The 19,580-nt window shown below is 33.9% G+C and overlaps 1 protein-coding gene across 3 annotated transcripts in view; it reads left to right on the forward strand.

Annotated features, from left to right (window-relative positions):
* Positions 1-18,867, forward strand: part of MAP9 (microtubule associated protein 9) — a 28,405-nt gene extending 9,538 nt beyond the window's left edge. Inside the window, exons 6-14 of one of the 3 annotated variants that reach the window (XR_004260036.1) lie at positions 1,198-1,291; positions 2,988-3,235; positions 6,149-6,219; positions 7,777-7,945; positions 8,503-8,592; positions 10,297-10,725; positions 10,907-11,039; positions 14,553-14,720; positions 16,816-18,867. Coding sequence is in view for 1 of the 3 variants with exons in the window: in XM_032248608.1 (XP_032104499.1) it covers positions 1,198-1,291; positions 2,988-3,235; positions 6,149-6,219; positions 7,777-7,945; positions 8,503-8,592; positions 10,297-10,458; positions 10,580-10,725; positions 10,907-11,039; positions 16,816-16,938 (1,236 nt within the window). In the remaining 2 variants the exon portion in view is untranslated. The remainder of the gene's footprint in view (positions 1-1,197; positions 1,292-2,987; positions 3,236-6,148; positions 6,220-7,776; positions 7,946-8,502; positions 8,593-10,296; positions 10,726-10,906; positions 11,040-14,552; positions 14,721-16,815) is intronic. The other 2 variants (XM_032248608.1, XR_004260037.1) reach the window with 2 other exon arrangements.
* The last annotated feature ends 713 nt before the right edge of the window (positions 18,868-19,580 follow it).

The raw sequence follows: 19,580 nt of genomic DNA on the forward strand, positions 1-19,580 counted from the left end.
TTACATCTGCGTATCATACAATCCCCACAATAGAGTTATAACTTTTCTTTAAAGAGCCCTTTAATTCTTCGTATTAGACTTTTAAAGAATTAAAGACTAGAATAAATATATATTAGAGATATATATTCTGTATATATCTATAATACATATAGATACGTACAGAATCTGCTTTTACAGGATCCTCTGAGTTCTCCCTTATGCCACAGATGGAGGTGGTAAAGGTTTTTGGTGAATTTCATATGCAGATTTTGTGGTCACTGTCCTCTGCTATTTTGGCTGATTTGGTGGTCCTAGACTCTATCTTCTGTCCCCTCGAGTCAGCCCACCGAGGCTGTAGCCTCCTATTACTTGAGCTGCATAGATTGCAGAATGCCTTCTGATAAAAAGCTACCAATTTGCAGATCGCGTCAGGTGAAGCTTTGTCTTTCAGGGTAGACTCCAGTGTCTCAGCCTTCTTCCATTTTCTCAAATGTTTTCTCTCCATTGCTTTTGGCATATAATTTTCTTTGTACCCATAAAATATCACGGGGAAAGAAAATTAAAATATTTGCACAACAAAGTTGAACTTCTTACAGTATAATATCACCTTTAGGCTAGACAATTCTAAGAAGAAATATTTACCTTTGATACACAAATATAATTATTTCATTTCGATATAATTATCAGAATTTTGAGAAAACTCAAATGCATACAATCTATGTGCTTTTTCTATTTAAAATATTTGGAAGTAGCTGCTTACTTGCTTTTATTAAATGCTTTCATTTGGATAACTAGTAATATTTGCTTGGAACTAAAGTATTTTACCTGTCTTCTTTATGCTTTCCTTCAAAGGATAATTGTAGGAAGAGTTATCAAAATCAAATCTTGGCCTTAAATATTTATAAGAAATTTGGTTTTAAAGTAACAGGAGTTTTGAAAATTGGTGAAATCAAATAGAGAGGTGGTGATAGTTAGGTAAGGAACTTGAATAACTCTTCCAGTGGCCCCTTTTAATGACCAAGACATCAAGGCTTGAAAGTAAAGCATACTCACCTTCAATGGCTCATCACATTTTGTGTTTCAGCAACAAATGCCTAATCATGCAGATTTCAGAATTATGCACTATTTCAGAATTTGTAGTTTTAATAATGCTATTGTTTCCACGAATGTTGGTAACTAAGCTTACTTGGCAAATATATTTTTATTTTGCAAAAACAGGATTCATGCTTAACAAGTCTATCATCGTCATCTCTTAAACAAATTCTTGGAGATTCTTTTTCACCAGGATCTGACGGAAATGCATCCATAAAAGGTGGTTATGTCTAATAATTATATCTTATCTTATTTGTGAACTCTGTACTACTTAGAATATCCTGTTTATAAGAGAAATAATACTTTGTATAGTTACAAGGGAAATATATGTTTTTGTGTGTTTGAGTTTTAATCCAGACCATATAGTTAACTAACTGTGATTTTGGATGCAGAACTTAATCTCTCAGTGCCTCAATTTCCCCAAATTATATTTTCTGTCTCATAAGGTTATTATGAAAATTAAGTGATGTAGTGCATTTTAGCCACTAGCCTAATTCATGCCCCAAGTGGAGTGAGCACTTATGGTAAACTATCATTATGTATGTGTTGCTGTGATATTCTGCAGGACAATATAAGAGCTAGGTGGAATTTTAAAGTGAGACTAAGCTAGGTTTGAATACTGGCACACATTACATTACATAAGCAAAGCAATTAACCTTTCTGACCCTTTATATTGATCTTTAAAAATGGGTAAAATAAAAATAATCTGTTATAGGGTAGTGTAAAATTAAAAAATTAATAATATATGCAAAGTATTTACAGCAATACCCCCATAGTAAACACTTAGTGTGATATGTGAGTTAACATAATTTTTTTCTTAATGCTGCGATATGTAACTTAATGAAATCTAAAAGATATAAATATTTCTAGGTCTGAGAGGTGAACATTTATTAAGGGCTTACTAGGTAGTATCATTTTTGTCATTTTACAGATGAGAAAAGCTGAAGTACAGTGATTTGGGAAAACATACCCAAGGTTAGTGACGGAGCCACAGGTAAATCTTGGGCTCCAAAGTTCTTGTTCCTTTCACTGAATACATTAAGATCTCCAAAGAATCCAGTAATAAATTGAGTCATGAGTAATTTCCAAATGTGAATAATAATGTAATTTTAAGCCCATTTTACCTCAAAACAAATTCTAAAAAAAAAAAAAAAACAAAAAAAAAACTGGTCATAATGAAACCAACAGAATTAAGACTTTTGACAGTGAAGATTCAGATTTTGCTGGAAGGCAGAGCTTCGTAGAACTGAAAGTTGGTGATCCCATTCCCAAATGTAGTAGAATCAGGATCGTAGAAGCAATTCTATAAATGCAAAACTGAGTCTTTGTATGCCAGAGCTTGAGCCTGTTTCTTGGAGCACTGAGAGTATAAGCAATAGGCTTGTCTTTATTGTCTTTATTTATGGTATCAGAGGTAGTACTGCGTCTTGGTGGGATGCGACTCAGTAGAGACTGTAAAACTGCATTGATTCTTGGTTCTTTCTGCATCTATACCGTTCAACAATTGTACTACTAGTAGCTGTAGTAGCCTAGAGAGGTGTGGCTCCTTCTTTTGCAGCCTGTTGTTCTAGCTAAGAAACTCAGGCTTTAGGGTTGAACAAATATTGTCACCTCACTTACTTGGTTTGTATATCAACAGCTCTTTTGATGTTTCTTTTGTTTTAGGGTAGTTATTTCATTCTGTTTGTTAATATGCTATTTTTCTAGGTATTAGATTTGTTAAGTGCTTCATTAAATGTAGACTTTTTTGGTAAATCACTTTTGAAAAAGTTTGTGCAAGTTTAATATGACAGTTTTCTTCATATTTTGTAAGAAAAAAAGAGATTATAAATAGTTTAAAAGAAAGCAAATGAATCTGGTATTCACCTTATTAATTCAGAAGTGGGTTTTAATAGTATTACTCTGTCTCAAAGTAGATCCAAATGAAGAAATCACTGAAAACCATAATTCCTTGAAATCAGATGAAAATGAAGAGCATTCAATTTCAGCAGACCATGTCACTACTGCATTTGAGAAATCCAAGGAAAGTCAGGTGACTGCTGATGACCTTGAAGAAGAAAAGGAGAAAGCTGAACTGATTATGGATGGTGACAGAACAGTTGATCCACTGCTATCTAAATCTCAGAGTATCTTAATACCTGCTAGTTCAACAGTGTCTGCAAAGGTATTTATAAAAATTCATACCTTTCATTCTATAGCTTAAAACTTGAAATAGAACTTTAAGATTTTTTATTTTTTTGACACGGAATCTCGCTCTCTCTCCCAGGCTGGAGTGCAGTGATGGCAAACTCAGCTCACTGCAACCTCTGCCTCCCAGGTTCAAACGATTCTCTGCCTTAGCCTTCAGAGTAGCTGGGAATCCAGGCGCCCACCACCATGCCTGGCTAATTTTTTATATTTTTAGTAGAGATGGGGTTTCACCATACTGGCCAGGCTGGTCTTGAACTCCTGACCTCGTGATCCACCTACCTCAGCCTCCCAAAGTGCTGGGATTACAGGCGTGAGCCACCACACCAGGCCAGAAATTTTATCTTCTGTGTTCTGAATTACTTGGGGAAAATTTATTTTTTGATAGGGGTATTTTCACATGGTTCTTACTTAATCTAATAAAATTTAACTTTAAGGAAAGTTTGCAATGAATATAATGAAACCCAGTGTTTAAAAATTATTAGAGGCATTTGATCATAATATACTTTTAAATATTTCAGAAATACATTCCCTTAGTGTATACATTCCCATAGGTCTTCATATTTTAAAAATATAACTGTCTGGAATAATTTCTGACATTTTAAATTAGAGTTATGTTTTTGGATAATTGTTTTAAAACATGTTAACAATTTTGATGAAAGTCTTAAAAAATGTTTATCAACATCCATGCTTCTTTGAAATAGATGGTTATCAGGAACATTAATACTTGATACTTTGCCTTTATTTCCTAATTTTCAAAATAATGAATTAGTGCCCTAGCAACCTCCAGAGGTGATGAAGTTGCTTTCTTTTTTTTCTTTTCTTATTTCATATAAATTTAACAGGTACAAAGTTCTTTTTTGTTACATGGTTATATTGTATAGTAGTAAAGTCAGACTTTTAGTATAAACTAAAGTGAACATTGTACCCGTTAAGGAATTTCTCATCCCTCACCTCCATCCCACTCTTCCTAGTCTCCAATATCTATTATTCCACACTCCGTATACGTGTGTACACATTATTTAGCTCCCACTTGTAAGAACAGGCAGCATTTGACTTTCTGTTTCTGATTTATTTCACTTAAGGTAATAGCCTTCAGTTCCATCCAAGTTGTTGTAAAAGACATTATTTCTTTTATGTATGGCTGCGTCGTATTCCATTGTGTGTGTGTGTGTGTGTGTGTGTGTGTGTGTGTGTGTGTGTGTGTCTACGCCACATTTTCTTTAGCCAGTCATATGTTGATGTACACTTAGGTTGATGGTTGATTCCTTACCTTTGTTGTTGTGACTAGTGCTGTGATAAACATGTAAGCAGGTATCTTTTATATAATGGTTTATTTTCCTTTGGGCAGATACTCATAGTGGGGTTGCTGGATTGAATGGTAGTTCTGTTTTTACTTCTTTAAGAAATTCACATATTATTTTCCATAGAGATTGTACTAATTTACATTTTTACCAAGAGTATATAAGCATTCCCTTTTCTCTGTGTTCTCACCAACATTTGTTACTTTTTAAGCTTTTTAATAATAACTGAATATTCTGACTAGTATAAGATATCTCACTGGTTTTAATTTGTGTTTCTTTGATGATTAGTGATGGTGAGCATTTTTTTTCACGTTTCTTGACCACTTGTATGTCTTCTTTTCAGGAATATCTATTCACATTTTTTGCCCTCTTTTTAACGGGGTTTATTTGGTTTTTTGTTGTTGTTGAGGGGAACATTATTGTAACCTTAAGAAACATATATGTGATGTGTAGGATTACCTGTCTCTACACTAAATTGTGCCTGAGTGCTATAAGTTAAAAATTTATGGTATAGCATTTTCAGTGCTTGTTTCTCCTGAATTTGTCACTGTCTCTTATAGCTGCAATTAGTTAGCAGCTCCGTGTACTTATTATCAGGGAAGAAAACAGTGCTAGCTGAAAATTTGTGTTTGAGCAATACTTTCATAACATAAAATACCAGCTTTTCTTAAAATGTATGAAGTTTCATTAAGCCGTGTTCCAGGTATATCATCCTTAGGTACTTTCCTTAGGGAAAAAACACAGTTAGGGATGTGTTTATATTTGTGCTTTCACTTTACCATTAGCATCCATCAGTCTGTGTAAAGTTAAAAAGTTCTTCCTTGGAAGAAAGGGTATTCTGGAGTTTATAGACAGGATTGTAGCATGTTTAATTAGAACAGGAAATTTATATGTAACAGTAAGGTTGTAACATATTTCTTTTGACTGGACCCTTGACTTCATTCTTACTCTCCACTGAGTGACCTTTTCTAAACAGGAATCTTATCATTCTCCATTAAAGCCTTTTTGTTGGTTTCTCATCACAAGAATACAGTCCAGACTCCTCATCGCCACCTAGTGGTCTCACATGGTTCTTCTCTGACCACATCTTCCTCTGCTTTCCCTGCCATTCACACTATGCTTCAGCTCCATTCACCTCTTTCTGTTTTTCAAAGATACCAAGCTCTGTCTTTTCTCAGAGCTTGCTGTTTGCTTGTTTATCACTTGCTGTTTCTTTCTTTCCTAGACTTTGACGTGGGCCCTTTGCACTCATTATTTGTCTCAGCTCTGATGTCAGGCCTTCCATACAGCCTTCTCTCATCAACTTCTCTAAAGCAGCCCCTCAAACCCGCTTTAGTCACTCTCTGTCACTGTACAATATTTTATCTCCTTCATGAATCATGTTTGCTTATATGTTTGCTTTTGGTCAGCCCTGTCTAAAATTTAATCTTAAGGGTATTTTATTCAGTGATTTGTTCCCAGTGTCTGATGTGTTTGACACAGAGTGGATGCTTAAAAAATACTGACTTATTGGCAGTTTTTGGCTTCTAAGCCTAAGAAGGATGGTTGTCATGAATAAATCATCTATGGCATTTTCTGTTTAATAGAAAACAATTGAAGATAGAAATATGAAGAATAAAAAGTCAACAAATAATAGAGCATCCAGTGCATCTGCCAGGTAATAAAGTTATCAGTATTTGTCATTTATGGGCTTGCATTCTAGCAAAGCTAGTTTTAATTTGACTTTCACAAAGTAAATTTCATTTGGTGTTACTGTATTTTCTCTTTATTTCCATTTCATAAGATGAAATGAGTAGTTACTTCATGATAAAACCCCTTGGTTGATGATATTATTTGAAATAAAGTAATTTATAAAAAGTAAGTCTATTACTGGTAGTTTTAATGTCTGGAATGTTTATACAACACATTTGGTCTCCAGGATCAGCCTAGGAATATTTTTCTTCTTTCTTAATGTCAGTGATTAGGGGTTCTCTCTGCTCCACACTGCTTCTGGAATAGAGCTTCTTTCTCCTTCTCCTATTTTTCCTAAGATAAGAGATACAAAATAATAATAAAGCTGAAGTCCAGCAATGATACTTATTTATTATCAAGCATTTTTATCTAACGTGAAAAATTTTGCTGAAAGTCTTCAGAATCTATGAACTAAGTAGCTTTATTAAAATGATAATCTACATAGCTTCATTCGCACCAATGATAATGAATGCTTAACTCATACGCACTCATCAAAACCTTCTGAATCCCTAAATTATCATTAGTCAAATTATCATTAATCAAAACAGCCACCAAGGTTTTTCTGCAAATGGCCAGTAGTACATATTCTAGGCTTTGTAGGAAATACAGTCTATTGCAACTACTCATTTCTACTGTTTTAACAGGAAAACCGCCACAGGCAAAACGTAAGTGAATGATTACAGCTATGGTGCAATAAACTTTGTGTACCAAAACTGAGGGCTGGCCATTTTTCCTACCAGTCCCTTAAATAGATGGTACTATTCTTTCTAATTTTATATTTGGAATAGTACATGTAACAAAATGATGAAAGAAACTATTAAAAGAGTGATTATAACCTACTTTATTGTTTTTTCCATGTAACTTGAGGAGTGGTCCATATTTCTTAAAAAGGGTCTAATTACAAGTATTTTAAAAGAGCAATCATTTTAACCTATATAAACTTAAAGTTATAAAATTTCAATTATATTGAAGGGCACATATGTCTCCTTCAACATAATTTCATACTCTTTGTATACCAAGACTGTACATTTTACCTACATCATTTTCAAAGTCATTACAATTTGTTAAATTATAATGTAGTTTTCAATTTTTTTGTTGTTTTTGAGATGGAGTCTCACTCTGTTGCTCAGGCTGGAGTGCAGTAGCATGATCTCTGCTCACTGCAGCCTCTGCCTCCTGGGCTCAAGCGGTTCTCGCACCTCAGCCTCCAGAGTAGCTAGGACTAGTGGCATGCGCCACCACACTGGCTAGTTTTTTTTTGTATTTTTGGCAGAGACAGGGTTTCCCCATGTTGCCCAGGCTGGTCTGTAACTCCTGAGCTCAAGTGACCAACCCACTTTGGCCTTCCAAAATGCTGGCATTACAGGTATGAGCCATTGTGACTGACCAGTTTTCAAATATTAATACATGCATATTCTAACAGATTTCTTTTCTACCAAATGCAATTGTAATATTTTGTCTTTGTTACTTTGGGTCTTTTCAGATTAATGACCTCTGAGTTTCTGAAGAAATCTAGTTCTAAAAGGAGAACTCCACCAACAACTCCCTCTTCTCACTATTTAGGGACTTTAAAAGTCTTGGACCAAAAACCTTCACAGAAACAGAGCATAGAATCTGATAGAGCAGATAACATAAGAGCAGCTGTTTATCAGGTAAAAGAGGAAAATATTTTTAAGAAGAGAATAATAATAATCACTTTTATAAGCCCACCATGTTTATAAAGAATAAAGTAACCCTGTCTGAAATGGTTTAATACTTAAATTTATTGAGAAAGTTTTTCTTTTAATACATGAGTAATCCATAGATATTTTACTAAATTATTTGCTTCCACACTTTGCGTAACTGATCACAGTTGTTGTTTTTAAAGAGAGAATATGCCATAGCAATTTATAGAAATATAGCAAAAGCTAAAATGTTGTGAAGCCTACATACATTTTCATCTTTTCTTCTTGAAGTTTATATGAACAAAAGAATTACTATGAACAAAAAGTTATTGAATTTTTTCTTTCCTGAGATGTTGTTAGGCATACATAGAAAAAAGATTTTATTAATTTATTCACAATTCTAAAAAAGATCTTGTCTTTTTTATGTAGAATAGTGCACTTTAGAAAATTGTACATGTGAATTTTAGAGAAAAATGTTAATATAAAGAATTGTAATTCATTTACGAAATTTTGAATATTATATAACCTTCCTCTTGTTCTCATAGGAGTGGTTAGAAAAGAAAAATGTGTATTTACATGAAATGCACAGAATAAAAAGAATTGAAAGTGAAAACTTAAGGATCCAAAATGAACAGGTATTCTGACTTATAGAAGTAAGAGTGTTCTGGATATTTATTTCAGTAAAATATCCCTGAATATATAACTTTTCTGAATCAACTTTTCAAATGGCAAAATAACTTGTATATTAAAGAATTTATTTCTGGTTTTATTTCTGTTTTGCTTTATACATTTTAGTTTGATATAACTGTCTTACATTAAAACAGATTTTAATTTTGTATATGTATAGGATAGCTTTGTTCCTGCTGATTATGAAGTTTTATTGTTTGTGAGCACCTAATTCACTCTTAAAAGCTGACTTCATTTAGAAGTTAACCAAGAAGGTCAGGCACTGTGGCTCAAACCTGTAATCCCATCGCTTTGTGAGGCCAAGGCAGGCGGGATCCCTTGAGGTTTGGAGTTCACACCAGCATGCGCAACGTGGTGAAACCCTGTCTCTACTAAAAGTACAAGAATTAGCTGGGCATAGTGGCGGGGACCTGTAATCCCAGCTTCTTGGGAGGGAGGAGGAGGTTGCAGTTAGCTGAGATTGAGCCACTGTAGTCCAGCCAGGGTGACAGAGACTCTGTCTCAAAAAAAAAAAAAAAAACACAAGAAGATAAAGGATCATTAGACATTAGTTAGCCTTGAGTTTTCTTTCCTCTTTTCTCTCTTGAATTTTATAAGTGTCTCAAGTCCAACCGCTACCTGAGCTCTTGATTTATATCCTTTCTCATCGACTGGAGGTGAACTTTTGTTCCTGTCTCTTCTGTACTGAGTCTATTCCTCTAACTCCTGCTCATAATATACTCAGTTATTTCCTATCTTCTAAAATAAAAGTTCTGAAAAATATTCTAGTGTGTTGTTCAATACTAAAATAAATTTAGAAGCAAACAATTTTCCAAAGTGAACTGAACGATAATTCATCAGTAGCAAAGGGAGCAGCCGTCCAGGGGGCGTGCCTGTCTGTCTGTTACCCACGTTCGTAGCAGTATGCAGCTCTGGTCAGTGCCGTACCCCTTCTCCTTTGATCTTCCCAGCTCTGTGAGGTAGATGTACTTTGACTTCTAAATTATGTTACCCCATATTAAGGTTTTATGTCATTTAGTAATAAACAATAAAGCAAACATAGAATATTATGGGATTAGATTGAAGGAAGTAAAATAACATAACTTGGTATAGAGTCTCCAACCTATTTTTCATTCTAGCACATCCTTTCAACATTTGGAATACATTAGTAAGAACTTTATGTTTTGATACTATTCAAAATTAAGATTGAAACCAAAGATCTGTATCTTACTGCATGACTTGGCCAATTTGCCTTACTCTAACTTACTTTATAAGCCTTTAACTTTACTGATTTTTTTTACTGAAATATTTTATTATGAAAATTTTACTGCACCACTTAGCCTATTACAATTTATTTTGATATCATTTGTTTAGTACATTTCAAAAATAATAGTTGGCATTTTTCTCATTAATAGGTCAATATGTGATAAATGTTTTTAGAAAATGACATTTTAAAAATCAATGAATAATTCAGATAACATTCTTTGTAAATTAACTTATCTAAGCCACTCTAAATAAATTATCTACTTTAAAAGTTAACTTCCAAGTACAATGAATATCAGAAGATTAAAGATAAATGTGTGTGTGTATATTTATATGTAGCCATATTTGTCTATATATGTGTGTGTGTATATATATGTGTGTGTATATCACTATTGTTTTTTCCAATGTAGAAAAGAGCTGCTAAAAGAGAAGAAGCATTAGCATCATTTGAGGCCTGGAAGGCTATGAAAGAAAAGGAAGCAAAGAAAATAGCCGCCAAAAAGAGGCTTGAAGAAAAAAACAAGAAGAAAACTGAAGAAGAAAATGCTGTGAGGAAAGAAGAAGCACTACAGGTATTTGAGAGCTTTGCACATCTTAATTATTTAAAAATATTTGAAATCCAATTAATGCTTAACCATATTTTTATTTATTTTTAAATATTCACAGTAAGAACATTATTCTGAACTTTTTCAGGCTTTTGAAAAATGGAAAGAGAAAAAGATGGAATATCTTAAAGAGAAAAACAGAAAGGAGAGAGAATATGAAAGAGCAAAGAAACAGAAAGAGGAGGAGACTGTTGCCGAGAAAAAGAAAGACAATTTAACTGCTGTTGAAAAATGGTAATCCAAGATCATAAATATTTTGATATATTTTAAATTAATAACACTTCAGGATTGTATGAAAATTATTTACTTGAGATTTACTAATACATTTCAGTCTCATTACTGTCAAAGATGTACTAGGAAACCTTTAGGATGTATTTTCCTTTAACTCTCCAGTGTTTTATACCATCCTCTATAGGAATGAGAAGAAGGAAGCTTTTTTCAAGCAAAAGGAAAAGGAAAAAATAAATGAGAAAAGAAAAGAAGAACTGAAAAGAGCTGAGAAAAAAGATAAGGATAAACAAGCTATTGATGAATATGAAAAATGGCTGGTAGGAATTATTTGTCAACACACCTGTGTCTTTTTCATGTATACCTTTTGTGTCTTTTCTGTTCCTAATTCCATTTGCTCCAGACCCACTGATCATTTCTACGTAGAAGCTGCTTTGTTGAATTCAAGCTCTCCTCCTGCTCATAGCATATTTTCTTTGATTTAGTCATTTCTGTTAATGTTGCTACTATTCCCTCAAATGCCCAGCTTACAACTTGTTATAGGCTGGGCACAGTGGCTCACGCCTATAATCCCAGCACTTTGCGAGGCCGAGGTGGGCGGATCACGAGGTCAAGAGATCAAGACCATCCCGGCCAACATGGTGAAACCGCATCTCTACATAAATACAAAAATTAGCTGGGCGTGGTGGCGCACACCTGTAGTTCCAGCCACGTGGGAGGCTGAGGCAGGAGAATTACTTGAACCCAGGAGCCGGAGGTTGCAGTGAGCTGAGATCGCGCCACTGTACTCAGCGTGGCGCCTGGCGACAGAGCAAGACTCTGTCTCAAAAAAAAAAAAAAAAAAAAAAAACTTGTTATAATCTTCTTCCTTACCTGCATCCTCACATTTACCATTTACTATTCATGCCCATTCTTCCTTTGAAGTGATTCTCACATCTAATATCATAGAAAAAAGACAAGTATACTACTAAGGGTACTACTTGGTGAAACTTGATCATGACACAAAGTAACACTGAATTTAATAGTGAGAAAATTATTCCATTTTTTATTCTCTTTTGATATTTCTGATGACCTCAAGGAGAATCTCTTTATTTTCGTGTTTTTAATGAAAGTAAGTGTTAGGTTTAGGAGGAGCAATATCTAGCTGAACCAAATATTGTATATATTTGATTTTCCTTTACTTATCTTTATAAAAGTTACTTTTTGTTGATATCAAGCAAAATATTATTTTCCATTTTAGGATATCAACATAAATAGGCATTTTTGTCAACTTTCATGTAAGTACAACATTACTATGAATAAGTACTTTACATAAGTAGGTAACACATTCATATGAATAGTTAACATGTGATTCAGCAATCAAAAAGTATAACATTTCTGTACTAGAAGTTTATCCAGTCAGGTTTCCTATGAAACTTTACAACAACTCGTATCAATCAACTAGTTAAAAAAATCATCCAGGTTATTTTTGATTTGCATTTCTCTGGTTAGAATTGAGCTTGAATATCTTTTCATTTGTATATGAGCCATTTATATATTATTTTCTCTGTAAATTGTCATTTCATAGACTTTGCACACTTTTCTATTAGATTGTTGGGTTTTTTTCTTATGGATTTCTAGAATCTTTTGTTTTGTACTAGGGAAATTAGCCCGTCATTTTTTATATGTGTTGCAAATATTTTTCCCCCGACATATTGTTGGTTTCCCAGCTTTCCTGATAGTATTTTATACCATGAAGAATTTATTTTTTAGGTGTCAAATTTATCAATCTTTTTTGGGAGGAGCGGGGCTTTTGACTTTCAAGCATAGTTGAAAAGACCTCAAGCAATTTGAGGTTAAACAAAATTCTCTTATTTTTCATCTAACAACTTTCTGACTCTAATATCTTAATGTTTTAACATTTGTTCTACTTAGAATTTATCCTGATGCATGGTAGGAAATATGATTTCAACTTCAGTTTTTCCAAATATGTCCTTTATAAAGTAGCTATTTTTACCCATTGATTTGAGGTGCTGCTTTTATCGTATGATACATTCTCATATTTTGGGATCTGCTGCTTACCTTTCTGTTCCGTCAGTCAGTCGTGATTCCAGTGCCACACTTTCATTATTAGGCTTCATGTGTCTAAATATCTGTTGGGATCATCTCCCTTTATAGTCCTTCTTTCACAGCCTTTCTGACCAGTCTTACTTTTTTCCATAAACTTAAGAATCAGCAGTAGTGAGAAAGGCACATAAGACCAAAATGAGCTATTTAAAGATAGGAAAAAAAGATAAAACAATAATAAACTTAAGAAACATGCAAGATCAACATAAAGAAAATTGTAGAACTCTCCTGAACAATACAAATCAAGGCTTGAGAAAACAGATCAGAATTGCTCTTGCATACAAACACACTTAATCTTATAATGATGTTATAAAGATGTCAGCTCTTTCTGAAGTAATTTAATGTACTCTTAACAACAGAATTCCATTTTTTATTCTGTTTTGAGAAGAGAATTTACTCTGTGTGTTGACTTTATCACTGCTATATACTAATTCCTTGCAGAGAAATAGTAATAAAATAATCAAAGTCGGGTCAGTTTTGAATAAAGAACATAGTATTTCATGATGATTTCCTTAGATTAAACTTTGAAATAATACTATATTCTAAAAAAACATTTAAAGTTCACATATAGTAAAAAGATGAATACTGACTGCTAGTATCAATTAGGGAAATTAAATGTAAATATTTGAGTTTTTCATTTTATTTCCATATTTTCATGAAAGTGGAATAGAATTTCCTTAATAAGTCACATTTAGATATGCTGTTTTTAATTATAGTACTTAATTACATTGTCATTCTCATCAGTCCTCTGAAGAACAAGAATTCCTCAAAGACCAAAGACAAAATAACATGTTTTGATATCTAGTAAAATGTCTACAAATATAGTGCTTCTATAAACACATAAATATACATGTTACAGATCCATTCTCCTTCATATTGAAATTTGTTTGCAGATAGAATAGAAAAATTGCCCCACATAGAAGTCTAGTGACTTCAATATTCATGTAAAATAACATCTCAAACTTTTTATATACAAACTAGTTTGCACAGTAAGCATTTGGTGGATAATTATTTTAGGGGAAAGTTAGAGCCAGAGATCAGGTAAGACTCAAATATTTTTCTTGCCAATTCCCAGATTAATTCGTCATTATCTTTAGTAAGAAGATGAGCAAAAAGTTTAGTTTTACACAGAGGAATGTCAGGAGGATTTTTTAACAAGGTTCTTTTAATTATTATCAAGGTAACTATTGATTCTTGTGAATTGATATTACAGTTATTATGTCTATTTTTTAACCTGGTTTCACAGCCCCCCGCTAGTAAGATGAAGCATATTTCAGTTTACTGTCCCACATGTTAAGTAGAATTACAAAAAGAGATTTATTCAGTCAGTTTCTCTGGACACAGTCTGGTCACTCATTTTCTTCCACCTAGCTGGATGGTCTGCCTCTCTCTAAAATATTAAAGTAATTGAAGATGATCTAATTACAGCTTTGTTTTTCTTAATTCAAATTCTGAAAGGAAGTTCCCCTTTTGCCTTAATAGAAATAGCAAGCAAGCAAACATGCAAACATTCTCATGACATGGCACAAGGACATGGGTGTTAAGATTGAAAAAAAAAAGCCTCCTAGTTCATTTGTTCATTACATGTGAATAATTATATGTGAATGGAAACCTTGTACTGCATTGCCATGTTATTCTTGTGGCATTTACACATATACTGATGAAGAGATGCATACACACCTAATCATTCTCCACAATGAGGCTCCTCCCAAGCCATCCATCTGCAGAGGCAGGTTTCACCAAGGGTTTTCCTGCTCCGTGAGGAATATGAGAAAATTGCCAAGATGAAGAAACCACCAAACAAACTTAAAGTGTTAGCAGGGACATAAAGAAATAGACAATCCAAATTGTAAGTTGGAAAGAGCAGATGCTACTAATATTTCAAGTACACCTAGGTAAATACTTAGATTTCATAGTAATACCCAGATACTCAGTTTTTTCTTTGAAGGGGATACGTACAGGGAAATGAAATGATTCTCAAATTCATCTGTAAAATAAAAAATATGGGAGATAATATTTTGAGGATAATATGAAGTAGGACTATCCCTGTCAAGCAATAAAGTATAAATTTACCATTCCACTTCTGTGAGTCATCATTCTTTCTACTGTTCTGAATTGTTCCCATCATGTTCCAGGATACAAATACCCCCTCTGAAGTCTGCATTTTCTTCCATCTATAGGCCCACTTTTGTCTGCTTTTCTTTATAGTGAAACATCTAGGAAGTTTGGCCTGTACTTCCTTATTTCCTCATATTCTTTTCACTCACTTCCCACTTCAGTTTTGTCTTTGTCCTCATCACTACAGCAACATCACACTTTGAAAGTTACAGGTTTGCACCTAGAATGGTCTATTGTGTGTTTCTGTCCCTGCTTCAGAATGTCTCAGCATTCTACACTGTTGATTTCCTCCTCCTGCAGCTGTCACCTCCTTTGGCTGTCATGCTCCCCTAGTCTCCCCCTCACTTCTCTGCCTGGCTTCTGTGTCACTGGTTGAATTGTTTTACCTAAAAGAATTCTGCATGTTACCATGGCTTGCCAAGCGCCGTATGATCTTAGTCCTCATTCATGTTTTCTCACCTGTGTCTTGTCTCCTGCTTCCTGCGAAGCCTTAGTCACAGTGGATCTTTTTTGTTTCCTCCCATATCACAAGTTTCTTCCCCGCTCTCAGAGCGCTCACCGCTGCTGTTTGCTTTGCTTGCAAAGCTGTCCCCCAATATTTATCACCAGTGGCTTCTCTTATCCATCACGTCACACTTGAAAGGGGCTTTCCCTGAGTCTGTTTTTCATTAAACGGAAATACTCTTTTTTATTCCTTCTCATAGTTTTAAAACATGTTTCATAGAAATTCACACAATTTGGGAATGATCTGTTGTTTATTTTCTTGTTTGTTTCTGCCCATTTTGAAAGTTCCCTGGGGGACAGGGACCATACCCGTGTGTTCAGATTTTTAAAGATTCTTTTTATTTGCAATTGACATATAAACGTGTACATATTTATAGGGTACAGTGTGATGTTTCCATCTATGTATACATAGTGTAATGATCAAAAATGACTCACAAAGGTAGGCACAATATTTGATGCAAAGATAACATTAATATTTAGTATATGAAAATGCACAAATTGCTAAAAAGTAAAGGCACTGGTACCATACATTTAAATGGGCCAAATAATTGAGCAGAAAATTTACAAAAGGCTAAGAAATGTTTGAAAATGGGCTCAAGCTCAATAATAAACAAGGAAACATGAGGCAGAATTTTTAACTATTTGTAAAAAATATGAAGTATCTCATACTGTCATGACATCTTGAAACTTTGCACCCAGGAAATTTATTTCTGAGAATCTGTTCTCACAAAGTCATCACCAACTTATAATAGGTATTATCTTTGAGCTATAATTGTAGGTCTTTTTTCTATTTTATGCAATTATTTTTTAATACTTTCACTTTTAAAGTTTAAAAATTAGGGGATATTAATACCTATTGATGTACTTACAAATTAGCAACAAATTAGCAATATTTCCTAGCTTGTTTCCTTTTTTTTTTTTTTTTTTTTTTTTTTTGAGGCAGAGTCTTACTCTATTGCCCACGCTGGAGTGCAGTGGTGTGATCTTGGCTCACTGCAACCTCCACCTCCTGGGCTCAAGCAATCTTCCCACCTCAGACTTCCAAGTAGCTGAGACTATAGGCACACGCCACCAAACCTGCCTAATTTTTGTATTATTTTGTAGAGATGATGTCTCACCATGTTTCCCAGGCTGGTCTTGAACTCCTAGGCTCAAGTGATCTACCTACCTCAGCCTCCTAAAGTACTGGGCTTACAGACATAAGCCACAATGCCCGACCCATACCTATTATTTCTTTATGACCTGTCAAACTAGGAAGTGATACATAAATATCTTCTAATGGATTATTTTGTTTTTCAGCAAGCAACCTTATTTGAAAATAATATTCATATATGTACATAAATTTATAGTGTTCTATTTTCTCTTTAGGAAAATAAGGAAAGGCAGGAAAGAATTGAACGAAAACAAAAGAAACGTCATTCCTTTCTTGAAAGTGAGGCACTTCCTCCGTGGAGCCCTCCAAGCAGAACCGTGTTTGCGAAAGGATTTTGATAATTCTAGTTCTTACATTATTTAGTAATTTATCGATTTGCCAATATTAGCCACAGATTTAAAACCATTCAATTATTTATAGTTAGAGGAATGTATTTTACTTAAATGCCAGGCACTTCTGCTGACAAAGAGATATTTTGGAGTGTAATCAGTGAAAGCATTTTTTGAACTGTAGAAAAACTGACTCAAATGAAGACCTAATAATCAGATTGCTTTTACCATTAAGATACAAAGTTTAATCATGTCCTGATAATTCTTATAGTGGAATGATTCATGATCTTTTTCACTAAGCTCTGTATGTTATTTAAGTATATTTAATTCCAGTAATAAAAAGGAAACCATTTAGGTACCATAATGATAGAAATGATTCCGTTTGTGGATGATTGTGAATCTAGATTCAGGTTTTGAAATGAGTGGTCGCTAGGAAGTATGCATGTAGTATTCTTTCTGAAACTGATGTTTAGCTCAAAGCAGTTACATTTGTACTGTACAAGTTAGAATTTTGATCAGCTGAGGCAGTAGTTCAGCAGAACTGTAATCATCAAAGCTTTTTATTTAGGAACTTTGCCTTATGTTTTAATATGAGTATACTTTATCTGTTCCAGGCTCATGTGACAATCGTTGGCACTATAATGAGTCCACCTCTGAAATTTTTCTTTCTGAATTCTACCTCACTTTATTATTTCAGTGACACAAAAAGACATTAATGTCACAGAAGTGACATACTTATGTATTATGGAAATTCCACAGGAGTTCAAGGTTATTATCACTATAATTATTTTCCAGACTAAAGCCATAAAGGTGATTTAGGCAATTATTGTATTCTTAGCTAGTCCAGTTTTATAGCTTATATTCAGAAGACAGCTGTATGGGAAGGTAAATATGTTGACAATGCCCACAAAACGTTTATTTGTTTATTTATGTGATCTCTGCATGTTCTTGTATTAATTGGTCTCATACTTGACCTGGTCATCTAGTTTAACATAGACCAAGTGTATGCTCTTGGAGTTGAAATGCAGCATTAGTCAATAATGCAATGCAGAGATGATAGATAAGAATACACAGTTACTATTTATTGAGAATCTAATATATAATATATACTGGATCTTTACAAATGTATTTAACATCTTTCTACCAACTTTTCAGGGTAGGTGTTATTAGCTTCACCTTACAGATAAAAATAGTGACACTCAGATAAATCAAGTAACTTGCCATTCCATTTGGAGTATGCCTGAATTGGGATCAAACAGGATTCAGTCTCTCTTACTGAATCTGCTTCTTTCTGGAATCCCTGTGCTCTTTTTCACACTTCTGTGTGGCCTCAGAGACTGCTAAGTTCAGTCAAGACCTCTGCGTATTATCAACGTCACAAACACGTTTTAACATTTAGAGCCTAAAATCAGGTACTGTTATCCAGAGATGATCTTTCTCTACCGAGATAGCTGTTTTGTTGTTAGAGATAGTGGGTGTCATTAAATCTATAAAATGGAATAAAAAATTCGTAAGATTTAAGGAGTTACTTAGACATCTTATACCTACTATCAGAATATCAGAAAACTCAGCACGTTATGTGACAAAGGCTTTGAGATGGTCACTCCAGACGTTCCACACACTGAGCATCAGCCTTCTTGCTGCAGTGCATGCACAAGACAAGAAAGATGTCATAAACGGCTTTGTAAGATTGTATCAGTACCATAGACAATTAAGAGAAATTTCATAGATAAAACTAGAAGTCTTTTTATATGGCCAGAAGTATAATACTTTATGAAATTGAACTAGTTATCAGCAATCTGTAGTATCAGCATGGAATTTAGGGCATCTCTTACTCATTTCTGTAACCCCCATAGTATCAAACACAGTGCCTGCCAAAATAGATTAAGTGTTTATTGTATTAGCTGTTTAGACCTAAAAAGATATTTGCAAACTTCAGGGAAGTAAAAGGAAAAATTGAAAAAGGTACAGCTACCTTTGGGGATGTGAGATCATGAATGTGTATGTTATAGATTTTACATTAATGATTTACTTTCCAATTATTTTCTTCTACATTGTCATATTTAGTGGCTAACCGTTATTACCTCTTAGGTTGTTATGAGAATTGAATTAATGTAAAGTATTTGACATATACTAAGGACTTATATGTTCATTGTTGTCATCATCGATTTACTACCATAAGCTCTATATTTCCCCATTTCATGAATGTGAGAATATTAACATAGATAGGGTCGATAATGATTATTTGACATTGCACGCTTTAGCAAGAAGAAATCTCTCCCTTGTTGGCCAGTTTCAGGCTGTGTCGCTCAAATAAATAAAAAATAAATAAATAAATAAATAAATAAATAAATAGAGATGCCTTATGTTAGGGCCTTCCTGAAAAGAAAGCTAAGTATTAATTTCTTAGGATTGCTTCTGAGGTAGAATGAGGTGTTTGCATAGACCCAACAAGTCATTCGAATGGTTGGGTTTTTTTGGTCTTACTATGATAAAGAATATTTTATTTCCCTTTTACAGCAGCCTGTACTGAAATTGAATAAAATCACCTCTTCTAGCAGAAATAAAGCTGAGTTTGGGGAGTTGGGTGAAAATATAGTACTATTGTTTACTTTCTAAGATTCAAGGGAGAGAATCAAGCTTGGTAGTCG

Source organism: Sapajus apella, unplaced genomic scaffold, assembly GCF_009761245.1.
Source record: "Sapajus apella isolate SASKATOON/1434 unplaced genomic scaffold, GSC_monkey_1.0 scaffold67, whole genome shotgun sequence".
Taxonomy (NCBI): Eukaryota; Metazoa; Chordata; class Mammalia; order Primates; family Cebidae; genus Sapajus; species Sapajus apella.